The sequence below is a fragment of the Epargyreus clarus genome, unplaced genomic scaffold (assembly GCF_041222505.1).
Source record: "Epargyreus clarus isolate Ecla_fem2 unplaced genomic scaffold, WU_Ecla_fem_2.2 ptg000003l, whole genome shotgun sequence".
Taxonomy (NCBI): Eukaryota; Metazoa; Arthropoda; class Insecta; order Lepidoptera; family Hesperiidae; genus Epargyreus; species Epargyreus clarus.
Genome location: NW_027332211.1, coordinates 16,021,043 through 16,034,856, shown reverse-complemented (window position 1 = coordinate 16,034,856; position 13,814 = coordinate 16,021,043). Strand labels below are relative to the sequence as shown.

Here is a 13,814-nt window from a genome sequence, read left to right as displayed (position 1 = left end):
CATTATTATTTTAACACCCATACTTCCGAATAGGAAGGTTTTAAAGCTAGTGAGTTGCGGAATTTTCTAAGTATTAGTAAACAAATATATAATTAAATGTCTATACCTACCTACTTACATTAATATTCTTTTAAAGTTTTAAACAACAAATGAACAAACAATCCATCTCATAAGGAACATTTAAAACTCTATAAAGAACTTTGGCTCTACTTGAAGCTGATGACAGGCGCGGTTCTCCTGACGACTAAAATAGCCATCTCATATGTAAGTTCTGCATTAACACCAACACTTTACAATTATGAGAAATCCAAAGACATTTTATTCAAGGATCGTTAAATCCAATTCCCCAATTAGGGTTCAAGCAATCATATTGGTCACCTGATGTAGTAAAGTAGAGTATCCACAAGTTACCTATTGAAACGAATAATTTAGTTTAAAACGAATTAACATATAATTCCTTAGTACCTTGCTACACTTATTTCTTATTCAGTTGGAACGAAGCATTCGCTGAGTGCAGAAGTAAGGACAAATTACAATAACTTTGCAAAAATACTACGTGCATTAAACTAGTTTTGCAAAACTTTGATCAGGAAGGTCGGGAGGGTAAAATGACAGTGACCGGTTTGGAAGTCAATGAGGATCTAGTGAACGAAAGAGCAAAATGCAATTTTAATTTAGAAGAAGTCACCAATATTATAGATGGCGGGAGAGAAAAGACGTTGCAACGGAAACAGATCGGTAAGTACCTTTAATTAAATCTATTTCCGTAACTACACGAATTGTTTAGTACAGAAACATTCGTCTTATAACAAAATATTATGTGTAATGTTTTTACAAATAAATCTATACGTATATCTGTACTTACGTGATAGTAACAATTTTAAAATCCATTACTTATTAAGACTAAAAGTGCTATAAATTTTTGAAACTTAATATTTCCTATTTTTTAAAGTTATTTCTTGTTAGATATTCTAAAATCTAAGGTAAATAACAATGAAAGAGGTAAGTTTAAGTTAATTCAGATTTTTTGCAGTGCTAGAAATAAAACTGTAACCTTGATATTTAAATATGTAATGATATAGGTAAATAAGTATGCCTGTTTGTTTGCATTCATTCTTGAGTGTAAACGTTTTTCGTAATTAACTTAGTAACATTTAAACCATTATTTGAATGAAACATATACGAAAGTTAAACAGTTAAAAAGTAAATTGATTAAGTAATTTATTGTACTTTGATTTAGGGCTTTGATCTTTTTATAACTGCATTTTATAAAATAAAAAATACAAATTAAAGTAGATACAACAATAATTAGTCGCAACGACCCTTGCCCCGCAGTTTAAAAATTCATATGCCTGCCTTAGCCTTAGCCTTACGCTGTTTGTCCACCAACCACCGATACCAAACCGATACCGATAATTATTGACTGCGTCGAAGTAGCGTACATAAATTTACTATAGCAGCTTGTCCACCGAACGTCCGTCACCCGAGCACCGTCATCCCGGCCGCCGATATTCCGAGTAGATCGGCGTGACCGCTAGATCGGCGCCGAGTGTTTACGGGCCTATAAGCCGGCAATGTAAAACACATTGGAACTTGTCCATACACAGCCGTCACACGAGTGACAGCTGGAACGAAATAACCCGCCGATATCGGTCGCAGTGGACAAACTATCGCCGTCACGACATAATTAAAATCGGCCCGAAATAATCTTGTTCGCGGTATCGGCTCGGTGACGGTGCAGTGGACAAACTATCACCGTCACGACATAATTAAAATCGGCCCGAAATAATCTTGTTCTCGGTATCGGCTCGGTAACGGTGCAGTGGACAAACAGCCTTAGCCTTGTTAATCATCTGATTATCGAAAGAGTCATTTCAATGACATTTCCATTTAGAGAGCGATTATTATTATCATTTAATACTGAAGGACAATTCATGTGGATGACCGTCGCATTGACCGCATTTGTGGCGGCCTGTTGCTAGCGACCGTCGCCCACTGTCGTCGATTTTTGCAGTCCAATCTCACTGATCATCAGCGACCGTCGCCAAATATCATCGCCGAAGTCATCTAATCTATGGCCGAAGCAAACTGTTTCGCATGTATTAATTTACTGTCGCTCGTGGATTTCCTCTTCCCTACCTCTCTTAGATATGAATTGATTCATTTACAACAATAAGTTAGTAAACTTCGCTACAATTATATTTACATAATATATGAGATGTCGTTCGAGTCGTCTCAGTTATGGGAGAGTCATAGGCTATAAGTTTTTGACGTAAGGTGCGTGGAAAGGGTGGGACAATTTATTAAAAATATCAATATGGGTATCAAATGAAATCTAGGAAACAAGCCATTTTTAATACAGTCTTGGGTTTTGAACCTCGGACGCCTCCATCCTCCGGTTGAAAGACTATGTATCACTATGTACAGGCCAATATTTTTAACTAACCTCCCAAAAATAAACAGTATTTGGTATTTTATTTTCAGAGGAAATCGCTTTAAACAATGATGCGTATAAAGACACGATTCCTGAAGAGTGTCTCAGCATGAAGGAGAGATATGAGAAGGCTATAAAGAATTCTTGCCTCTTTACATCAGTCGTGAAAGAAAAAGTTCTGGAAATCAATGGAATGGAAAGTCTTGGGTGTGTTTTGTAATCATTCTCAGATTTTAATTTTATTTTTTAGTTTTAGAATAATTTAATAGTCCTTAGCGTCCAATTGAGCTTGTGAGTTAAAAAAAATAAAGAAGTTTAAAAAATATTACATATTTTTAGGATTGAAATATTAATTGATAAAAAAAGTTATAATGGACTGTTCTTTATACAAAATGATTAATTTTATAAAGGGGATAGGACATTTATTTTCTTAACTTTTTATAGCGGAAAAGTAAAATTAATAAGGACAGACACTTTCGTCACATAATGAACGGTATTGTATGCAGTAAGGGTTATTGCACTCAATCTACTCACTTAGTATGATGCTTTGTATTATTATCCGTGGTAGGTAAACGAAATAAGCGTTGTAGGTAGTCGTGAAACAAATGTAGTAGATCGTGAATATCTAACTTTTATATACTTGCTTAGTCCTGCTTATATTTAGGTTCACGATAGGCACAAATTTGGTCAATAATTTCCCTCGGTACTTTATGTCAAGCTTTGTAAATCTCACCTGCGGGTCAGTTGGCGGGTTCAGCAGCGGTAGCCACCGAAACCCGTAGAAAAAATTAGATTTATAAATATATTGACAATTTGTCAAATTATAGCTAGTTCAATGACTTTAAGAAAATCAATCGTCCCCTGAGGATTGACTTGGAATGCCTCGGAAGAGTCTCCCTTACTCTCTTCTTTAAAACCTTATTTATCCTGATACAGCACTTAACACTGATGTTATTAGGCAGTATTAGCTATGGCGATGGCTGTAGAGTAGAGTCGAAGCACTAAGGAAACTATAAGTGAAATAAAGCTAGTAAATATCCGAAAACTGTCCCCGTAACACCTAAGCGTAGTAAACAGGTCAATGATTAAAATGCTTATATATTCATTGAATGTGTAATCAATGAAAACAACGAACAACTTCAACCAGTTAACAATGTGAAATGTTTCTACGTAACATACTTAGATATAAAATTAGTTTTATTTTGTTATTTTTTATTTTATATATATTTTATTTTGATTTTGTAAGTAGTAAAAATGTTGTTAAGTAACTAAGTATGGTAGTTTTAAAAAATATGTAAAATATCTAAGTAAAATTCGAAGTCGCAATTTTAATTGATATACGTTTCATTTTATATAAGTAACGTGGTCATTATTATTTTAATTAAAGTGCATATTTTAAAAGTAATTAGCGTATTAGTGAAACATAAAAATACATAAAAGAGCATGATCAAGTAATCAATAATTGAATATGGACAATTTCTGCTTTACGAAGATTTTTGACATTTTTAGGCTTGTTTGTTTAAATAAGAGAAAGTTTCTAAGTAAGAAAATAAGATGGTAGCCTCTGTTCTTCCTTTTCCAGGTCCCCGGTGTTACGGCATACCTCTGAGGCGTACTTCAAGGAGATCTCGCCCTTCCTTCTGCACCTGGGTATGTTCGTGCCTACCATTATGGGTCAATGCACCCCCGAGCAGCGCGACTACTGGCTGCCTAAGGCTCTAGATTTCCAGATTATTGGGGCATACGTGCAGGTGACTGGTACTAATCGTATAGTTTTCAGCTTTATATGGCTATTTGGGTCTGATAACATCATCTGATGGTAAGTAGCAACTACCGCTATTAAAAATGTATGAAATTGACCTCAGATAGGATTAAAGTCTTATCTGTGGTTGGCCAGAGATGTTTTCCTACTCCTGAGGACTTTGCTGGAACATTTCAAATCAGAGCACAGCAGCGCTTAACACTGTGCCAGAAATAGGTGGAGAAGGCGGAAGAAGTTGGTAGTGCCTTAAGAGTTAAACCACAGAGTTGTATATTTTAATTAAACTCAATAACCTCCCCTTGTCTAACCAAGTCATCGCATCTATGATTACTGGTATCGATTAGCTAGTTACATAAGTAATATCGAGGCCTAGCAGCTGATAGTTTCACATTGTGAATATTCACGAGCAATATCTACGTCTGTAATTAATAATAAATTTCGTATTAAAAATTATTTATAACTTGCTTTAACGGCAAAGTAAATGTAATGTGGAAGTCTGTTTGAGAGGTCTTTAAAAAAGTTCTCAAAGGACTCTCCGCCTGACACCAGTACTTGCCACGTGATGGTGGCACTTGGATCTACAGCCCAAACCAGTTTCACTTTGCGAGGAGACCGGTGTCCATCAGTGGGACAGTAATGTTTAGAAGACGCCACTAATTAGTAATATGGATAACACCTACAATCTAGATGCCCACTAAATTCAGGGTATTTTTTACTCCACGTTACAGACAGAATTAGGTCACGGTACGTTCATCAGAGGCCTAGAAACGACAGCCACATACGATCCCGAGACAGAGGAGTTCGTTCTTCATAGTCCAACACTAACCTCCTATAAGTGGTGGGCAGGTGGCCGTGAGTATACAGTAGTATTAATTTTATAGGTGAGAAAATACTCCAGGTTTCCTTAGGTGTCTCTAAACCAAAAACTACATGATGAGAGGTCATTGTCAGTCCTTAAACATTGCGTGATCACAGATGCGTTGCTCTTCTGAGGTAGAATGCCTTGAAAAAGCGAACGGTATTACCACACTCTTCAAGTCACTGAAGCGCTATTTTGATATAAGGCAATAATAGACATTGATTTAAGGATAAAAGTATATGATACCAAGTTACCATACAGTAATATTTGGCATACGTTATGTTACGTACTAAATTGAGATATCATCCACAATGATTGGTCTATCGGGATTATCGAGATTAGTCTATTGAGATATGATAAATATTTGGTCGATCCAGCGATTCCTTTCAACATGTTGAGGATATAATCAATATCCCAAAATAATTTGTTATTTCTATTTTTCCAGTTGGAAAAACTGCGAATCATTGCGTAGTGTTGGCCCAAATGAGCACCAAAGGAAAATGCTATGGAATCCACCCTTTCATAGTGCAAATCCGGGATTTGGAGACACACATGCCCCTCCCCGGGATAAAAGTAGGGGAGTTGGGACCCCGGATGGGATACAATACGGCTGATAATGGTTTCTTAGCGTTCGATCACCACCGGATACCCAGGCAGCACATGCTCATGAAGAACGCTCAGGTTGAAAAGGTAAGATACACCTGGCAACTTGGTAAACTAGACATTCTATACTCATGGCCTCATGGGGCGTCACCCTATTTCCTGCATTCATTCATCATATTATATTGTTATCGAACCTAGACCACTCGATGTTGAAAGTGGTAGAATATATTGAGGTTTGACCGTGGCTTTACCATCGCTTATACCGTCTATCGTATCGTAGTTGTGTGATGATGCTGTGTTCAGTTTTGGAGTGTCTGGCAAAGGATATATATTAAGAGGCTTGGAACTAATTCTATCACCTCCATCAATCCTCAGCGTGATTGGATCGGATTCTTTAGTTATTATCATTATGCCTATTGTCTGAAAAGTTCTCTTAAGGATACTTAAATCGAAAACTAGACAATGTACAAAAAATATTTGCCAAGAACAACTAGGAGATCAGCGAGTACCTTCTTACTAACAATACGGCAAATATAATCATAGGTATAGTTATTTGTTCAGTAGTCTAGTCAGTCGAAGATTCAAGGTCAAACTGACATTGAACAACAATGAATGAATTTAGCATGAATAGTAGGGGACAAAATGGCATTTTAGACATAAAAATATGAAAGAAATAGTTTATAGACTATATAGTTCATTTTTATATAGAAGTAGTAAACGAGGATGCACCTTATGGTAAGCCGTTACTGCCACCCATTCACATCTATAGCCGCAATAAAATAATATTTCTAGCCGAGATCGGTTACAGATGCGTTGCTAGACCTTAGGATTAAGTTAGAATGCCGCAGCTAAGAATGTCTCTCATACCACGTCAAAAGCAAACACAGTAGCACTGAACATTAGACAGAAATAGGAACAACGCTGGTATCTTCGGAGTCAAAGACCCAGAAGGTTTAATTAATCTTTAAAATCCTACAGGATGGCACCTACGTGAAAGCAGCAAGGCACGAGAAGTTAACCTACGGGACTATGGTGTTCGTAAGAGTGACTTTAGTACACGATGCAGCATTCAACTTGGCTAAGGCAGTTACCATCGCGGTCCGATACTCCGCTGTCAGGCGCCAGTCGCAACCCAAACCTGAGTGAGCATCACATTCGTTGTAAAATGGTTACTGGCACCCTTGTATAATAAGAAGAAGAATATAAAGTTTGAACGATCATTTTTGCCGCGTACGTGCAAAATGAAGTATTCCCTGAGCGCTATGACATGGGGCTCTTCAAGAGGGGTGCAAAATGAGTTCTCCTCCAAAGCCGGCGATGCATTGGCGAATCCTCTGGTGTTACAAATGTATAGCCCGTCTGCCTTATCGTTAGGTATAAATATAAAAAAAATAAAGCTACCTATTCCACCATTTATTTATTTACCAAATATTTTCATTATCTCTAAATATGCTGAATGATAACTAACAAGCACTATTATCATTCAGCATATTCAGCGAGAATCAAAATATTTTTAATATGTAAGACTTATTATTCACAGACGGCATAAGTACGGCTTTTGTTTAGTAAAAGGGTTTAGGTTAGGTTAAGCCATCGCGCTAGCCAAGAGCGAATTGGTAGACTTCACACACCTTTGAGAACTAACTCAAAGTTACGACCAAGTCCTTGATCAAATATAGAATACAGGAACATAAAAGTTCGTAACTGATAATGAATGATGTTTTCTTGGTATAAGCTATTAAAGAAAATGGTCACAACGTTTATTCCAGTGAACCAGAGCCCCAGATTTTGGACTACCCGACGCAACAACACAAGCTGTTCATCCACATTGCAACCTCGCATGCCCTGGTGCTGACCGGCGAATGGCTGTGGAGGACCTTCACCGCCGTGCTTGCTGACATGAAGAAAGGAAACGTTAATAATCTTCCAGAGGTAGGAAATTCAGTTTTGGTCTTCCTTTTAATGATGAAGGATGCCTTAGTTTGATTGTGCTTACACCACCGTTTCGTATATCGCAACTTATAATCAACATGACACATAGAAGTAGGCATGATTATGCTGTTTCCCAGATAGTAGGAGGTGTGAAATGAGTTTTTTTTTTACTTTTTTGGTTATTGATATACTATATTGACACTACGAAACTATAAGTAACACCAAATTGTTTGAAATCACTACAAACTTTATAAGTCACAATATATATTTCGTTTTGCAGCTGCACGCTCTGTCGAGCTGTTTAAAGGCAGTTAGTACATCAGATTCTGCGCTGGGTATAGAGGAGTGCAGATATGCGTGCGGCGGCCACGGGTACATGATGTCGTCCAACCTGCCGAGTATCTATTCGTATGTGGTTGCCACCAGGATATATGAGGGGGATTATACTGTACTTCTGCTGCAAACGGCTAGGTATGTTGATAATGGCTTAGGATAGTGTCGTAAGGAGAATTTGAAAGGTGGTAGAATCGGTACAGTGCGACCAGAGAACATCATCGCCTCACCCATTTCTAGTTACGAGTTATGTGTTACCATTACCGGCTGATTTATATATGAAGTGACCGTCTTAGTGTTCAGGAGTGGCAACGCATCTGTGATCGGCTTTAAGTTTTACCTGTTCTTACTCGCAAATATGTAAGAAATCGGTTTCCAGCTAAACGTTGAGATCACTGCTGGCAAAGTATCCGAAATCAATCCCAAATAGAAGAGGAGTGCTAGGATTGATCACAAATACTTAACTGTTTCTGATGACTACAAAGGAATAATTCGTGAATCTGTGGAAAGTTCCGAGGTACCTATGAAGATCCATTAGATGATTTAAAATGGGGTACAGCGCAGTAGCTTTAGTGTATTTTACAGAGAAACCTTGTATGACTTTTGCAAAACAAAGGAACCGGTCTTATTTCTTGTATATTTTAGTATTGTGACTTTGTATTGTATTGTGACTTTCACGTGTAAGTAACTTGTGAAAGTCACAATACAATTAGTACTTCATACAGTAAAACAGTATTTTTTACTAATATTCCAGGTTCTTGGTTAAAGCCTGGGAGCAAGCACAGGCCGGAAAACAATTAACACCAACCGTTGCTTATTTCTCTCAAGCGCTTAAAAACGGCAAAGAAACCTGGGATGGATCTGCTGAGAGTATCATCAAATCTTTCCAGAGAATCGCCGCTGGGTGAGTAGATTTTTTTTATAATATAGGAATAGCAGACGAGCTTGCAGTCCATCTGATGGTAAGTGGCTACTGCCGCCCATGGACATCTGTAATCAACCCCAGATAGGATTAAATATTCGCACCTGAGGTCGGTCCCAGATGTGCCACTACGCCTGAGGACTAAGCTGAAACGCCTCGGAAAAGTATGTCTCCCTTGCAACACCATTCCAACCAGAGTACAACAGCGTTTAACGTTGCTATTATGAGGCAAAAATAGATGTGGGGGTGGAGCGGCCGGAGTCGAACTACAAAGGATTCTACCACATTCAAAATGCAAAAAATATGGCTTTATACCTATTTGCGAGGCAAAACATTAATTTAGCATCATAACTGTGTAAGCCGATGATATTTACCATGGAAGAATTTATTGCTAATTGGTATTTTATGCAAGATTAGCTGTATTATCGTAATACTTTCAATAAACAAAGATAATGTTGTGTTGATATACCAAATACTCCTGGTTAATATATGAGATAATAATGATTAAATACGTAATTATGTGGTTATCATTCAGATATTCTGGTACTATTATTCTGATTAAGAGATAACGCATCCTCACTGATTTGAATAAAAACATTTTTTTTTAGAAAAGTATCAGCATGTGTGAATAATATAAAAGAACACATCAAGTCTGGTATGAGCTATGAGGACGCATGGTTGAAGACCACGGTGCAACTGGTGGCCGCTGCTGAGGTGAATATTTGCCGTTTCAAAATTTGGAATAAAATACATAAAATTACTATAGCTCTGAGAGCTTATTACGTAGATGTTAAACTAAGGGACTCCTAATGAGGCATGTAATTGTTTTATATCTAGAGGAAATAATAAAACTAAATTGAGTTATGACCTCATGAAGTTGGATGGAATCCGAGGGCTCATGACCAGTTGTGGTGCAAATTCGAGTAGGCCTATACCCAGCAATGGAGATATTTGTAATTATCCCAAGTGATAGTCGAATCATGCAATCTGAAAACAATCACAGGTGCGTCGCTGCACGTAAAGAAGAAAAGTTTGATCTCACTGAGATGCAGATATAACGGCATAAGTAACGGTTTTCAGGCACATTGTCGTACGCTCATATGCAGCGTATACTGGGAAGAAGTGACGCGACTGACGGCTTCCTCCAGCCCCAACGTGAAGATTGTGATGACGCAGCTGTCCATGATCTATCTGGTCTACTGGGCGCTCAGAATGACTGGAGATCTGTTGAGGGTTAGGAAACAAGAACAATAATCCTTTTAGAATTTTGTTTTCGATTTATGCTGAGCGACATCCTGGGTCCGATTTGCTACAACAACAACAACAACAACTAAACATTACGCGTGTTACTGCAGACTACATTCATTTGCGAAATTCGACACATTTTTAAAAAATTAAAAAATACCAGATATTATAAAGATAAGAGCTATAACGAATAATAATACAGCGAATAAAACAGGTTGCCAATGTTTTGAATACCTTGTGTGAATTATCAAAATAATATAATTTCAGTATACATCGATATCAGAAAAGGACTTAGATGACTTACAGAGGAAATATGAAGAGTTGCTGACTTTGATACGACCAAACGCCGTAGGTCTGGTAGACGCATTTGATATAAGGGATGAGGTAAATACAACTAATATCCTAACGTTCCTTTTGCTACGAATTATTTATAATTCACAGGTTCATAATTATATGTATATCGAGGAAGATACAGTTCAATAGATAGTCTGAATTCGGCGGTGATAAAAGTATTGGACACAAATCATGCTGTGATCTAGCAATCCGTCGAAACGTAGTATTTTTAAAAATTCTGATTATTTTTCAATCAGCAACTTCAAGACTATTTAACCGACATTAAGTTTGACTTTGTAGTGATGTTAAGGTTGCTTATAGTTTGATGTTAAAAAGAGATGGTCCGTCTAAACATTTTAAAATAAATTGACGTTCATGTTTTCAGATCCTCCGCTCATCACTAGGTTCGTACGACGGCAGAGTATACGAGCGTCTGGTGGAGGAGACGACGCGGACTCCCTTGAACGCTGAACCCGTCAACCAGAGCTTCCATACTTACTTGAAGCCGTTGATGCAAGGGAAGCTGTAGATACAACAATGTGACGTGTGGCAGATAAATTGCGCGCGTTATAAGATCGGAAGAAGTAATTAATATTTCCATAAATCCATAAAAATTGGATGAGTTTGAGAATATACATAGATAGCGGTCAAATACAGAACCTCCTTTTTTGAAGTCTGTAAAAATGGGCGCATTCATGTGATTTATTAATTTATATCTGGAGGCACGGTAGTGCCTCCGCAAGTCGAACAAAAAAAATAAAAAAGCGGCATGATGTCTTGTTTCTAGCCATATTGTGTAGGTGTTTTTCGAAAGATGGTAGCACCAGTGTAGTGCGACCGGGAGTACCACCGCTAGTAGTAGTAGCGTGAAGCAGCTCTTGTATTTTGGTGGAAGGGTATAGATGCTGGCTGACTTCGAGGCGAACTTAGTCCTCAACTGTGATGTTTGATCGGCTTCAGATAATAACTCTGTTCTGTATAGAACCCTAAACAGATGGTAAGGGTACCGTAACCAACCGGTTTACATTACCCTTTCCATGAGTTTTCAAAACATCCCATAATTTTACGTTACGTTTACTCAATCCATTAGTCTGTTCCGTTTGCTTCAGTAGACCGAGTAAACGTAACAATAAGTAAGTCCTCAAGTCTTTTTGTCTGCCTCACATGTTCGCAAAAAAGAGAGACAAAACATAAAGTGCCATTTTGTCAATTTAGACATTTAACGTAACATTAAATGCACTGACAAAATGCACTGAAAAAATTACTGACACTATAGTTCTGATACAATCCGCTTGGGGCGCTGATCGGAATTTGTATGGGCAAACACTTAACAAATTCCAAAACAGTCATATTTGTCAAAACGTACAAACTCATGGTAAGGGTACAGATGTCCTTACAAATAGACTGCAAGCTGTTAGTTACTTCTATAATATAATTTATTGTAATGACCAATAACAATAAATTGAGTCTTTAATATTTAATGGACAATTTTCTTTTAAGTCTGAAACTGTATTACAGGGATTAATGTAATGATTTTGTTTATATAAAAGCGTGTATGATCACTATATAATAAATGTTTTATTTTAAAAGGCGTTTCATTGTTAGGCATTCCTTTTTTAAAATCATTAAATTTTCATTTAGGGTTGTGTCAGCGTGACTTTATTTCTAAGCTATTTTTTGTCACATGAAAGCATATTTGAGTGTTTGTATTTTCTGAAAAAAGCATTTTCAGGTTAAATGTTTACTTGTAATGCAAACTTTGTATACACTCCGAGTAGAGATGAAGATGAGATGAGTACACGAGTAGAAGTATGTAAATAGGTTACTTGGGTGCATTGTCAGTATTCGTGGACTCGATTATATATTGTTCACCAAGTTACTTGGCATATTGTTCGTGATAATCTAATGGCAAAGGTACGAACACAAAATCACTTGTCAGCTCGTACCAGGAGGGCCTCCTTAGAACTCCTTATCACTATCAATGAGCTAATATTATCACACCAATTATACTTTATCACTACCTTAATAAAACATAGCAAATAACGTATTGAATTATATAACAAGATATTGCCCGTGACATCGCCCGCGTTAAAACGATAATTTAAATTGTTGTGTGCATCTCGCAAGTAGATCAAACTTAACTACGACTTTTTTTTAATATTAATTACTTATGTATGGAACATAAATATGTTATTTTAGTGAAAATAATTGTAGTATTAATATTTTCTCCGGACGCTGGTCTCGTCTCAGAGAGAGAGGGTCTAAAGCTATAGTACCGAGCTATCCAAGAGTAGATTGGCAGACTTTACACAACTTCGAGAATATGTTCACAAGAATTTTTCGGCATTAGGGCTTCCTCAAGATGTTTTCCTTCACCGCAAAGCAAGCGATGTCTGTCTAAACTCTAAAGATTTGAACCACGGACCCTTGCTGCAGTCAGCGAGTTCGAATTTTAAACCAGGCTATCACATACTTCCACGAGTACCCTAATAATAATATTATAGTAAAGATAACGATAACATTTATACAATATCTACATACAACTAAACAAAATTTACTTTTTCAACTTAAGTAATAGTTTTACGTAATTATAAATATCACTTATCAGTACCATCACTAGCAAACATTGCTTAGATAACGGTTTATTCAACTTGGCTACTTGTTTCTCTTTTTGTTTGAAATATTATATTAAATGTTAGTCTGGTTCGTTTTTGTAAAGAGGTATCTTTACAAAAACGAACCAGACAAACGTTTTTGTAAAGATACCTCTTTACAAAAACGAAATTGTTTTAAAGGGTTCGAATTTCATAAACTTCGGAATAATATATTATTATACCTACCCTGTGCTTCAGAAATTTCGCAATATTTGTAGGCGAGGGTAGATTTTGTTTTGCCATAGAAACAAGATCTTGACAATGGCGTCATCTATTTGATTCAAAAGTTATTCGTTATTTCAAGTTTATTGAAATCGGACCATTTGTTTCGGAGTCAAGTGATTCAGATTATTGAATGTTGAAAACACTGTAATATTTTACCTACGTGTTTGGGAATTCATAAATACTAATTCGGACTTGGGTGTGTAATCTAACGATGATGCTGAAATAGGTAGGTATCGGTAATGATTCATTTGCAATTCAATTAACCCGACAAGTTACCGTTTAGGTACACACGAACTACCTTCGCCGATTTAATTTCCTGCTAGTTTTCGTAACTAACTACATACACTAAAGTATACTACGCAAGTATCTGTCTGTTTGTATTTGGAATACTTCGCAAGTATCTGTCTGTTTGTATTTAATGTTAATCTCTGAAGGTTCTCGTAAAAGTCAAGATGGGGTTCCAAAGATTTTTTTATTTTATCATTTTTATTAAGTGACTAAAGAACTTCTTA

At 36.8% G+C, this 13,814-nt stretch overlaps 1 protein-coding gene across 2 annotated transcripts; it reads left to right on the top strand.

Moving 5' to 3' along the window:
• Positions 1-502: 502 nt before the first annotated feature.
• Positions 503-11,979, top strand: LOC140755464 (acyl-coenzyme A oxidase 1-like). Of its 2 annotated transcripts, XM_073090739.1 has the most exons (13): positions 503-738; positions 2,485-2,641; positions 4,017-4,185; positions 4,925-5,048; positions 5,501-5,745; positions 6,637-6,800; positions 7,428-7,590; positions 7,871-8,061; positions 8,678-8,827; positions 9,454-9,559; positions 9,926-10,078; positions 10,358-10,474; positions 10,809-11,979. In XM_073090739.1, exons 1-13 carry the CDS (start codon positions 609-611, stop codon positions 10,950-10,952), a joined length of 2,013 nt encoding a protein of 670 aa, XP_072946840.1. In that variant the 5' UTR covers positions 503-608; the 3' UTR covers positions 10,953-11,979. The 2 variants fall into 2 exon arrangements, with proteins under 2 accessions (XP_072946840.1, XP_072946847.1); XM_073090746.1 differs by lacking the exon at positions 503-738 and having other exon boundaries at positions 2,491-2,641; positions 4,017-4,084.
• The last annotated feature ends 1,835 nt before the right edge of the window (positions 11,980-13,814 follow it).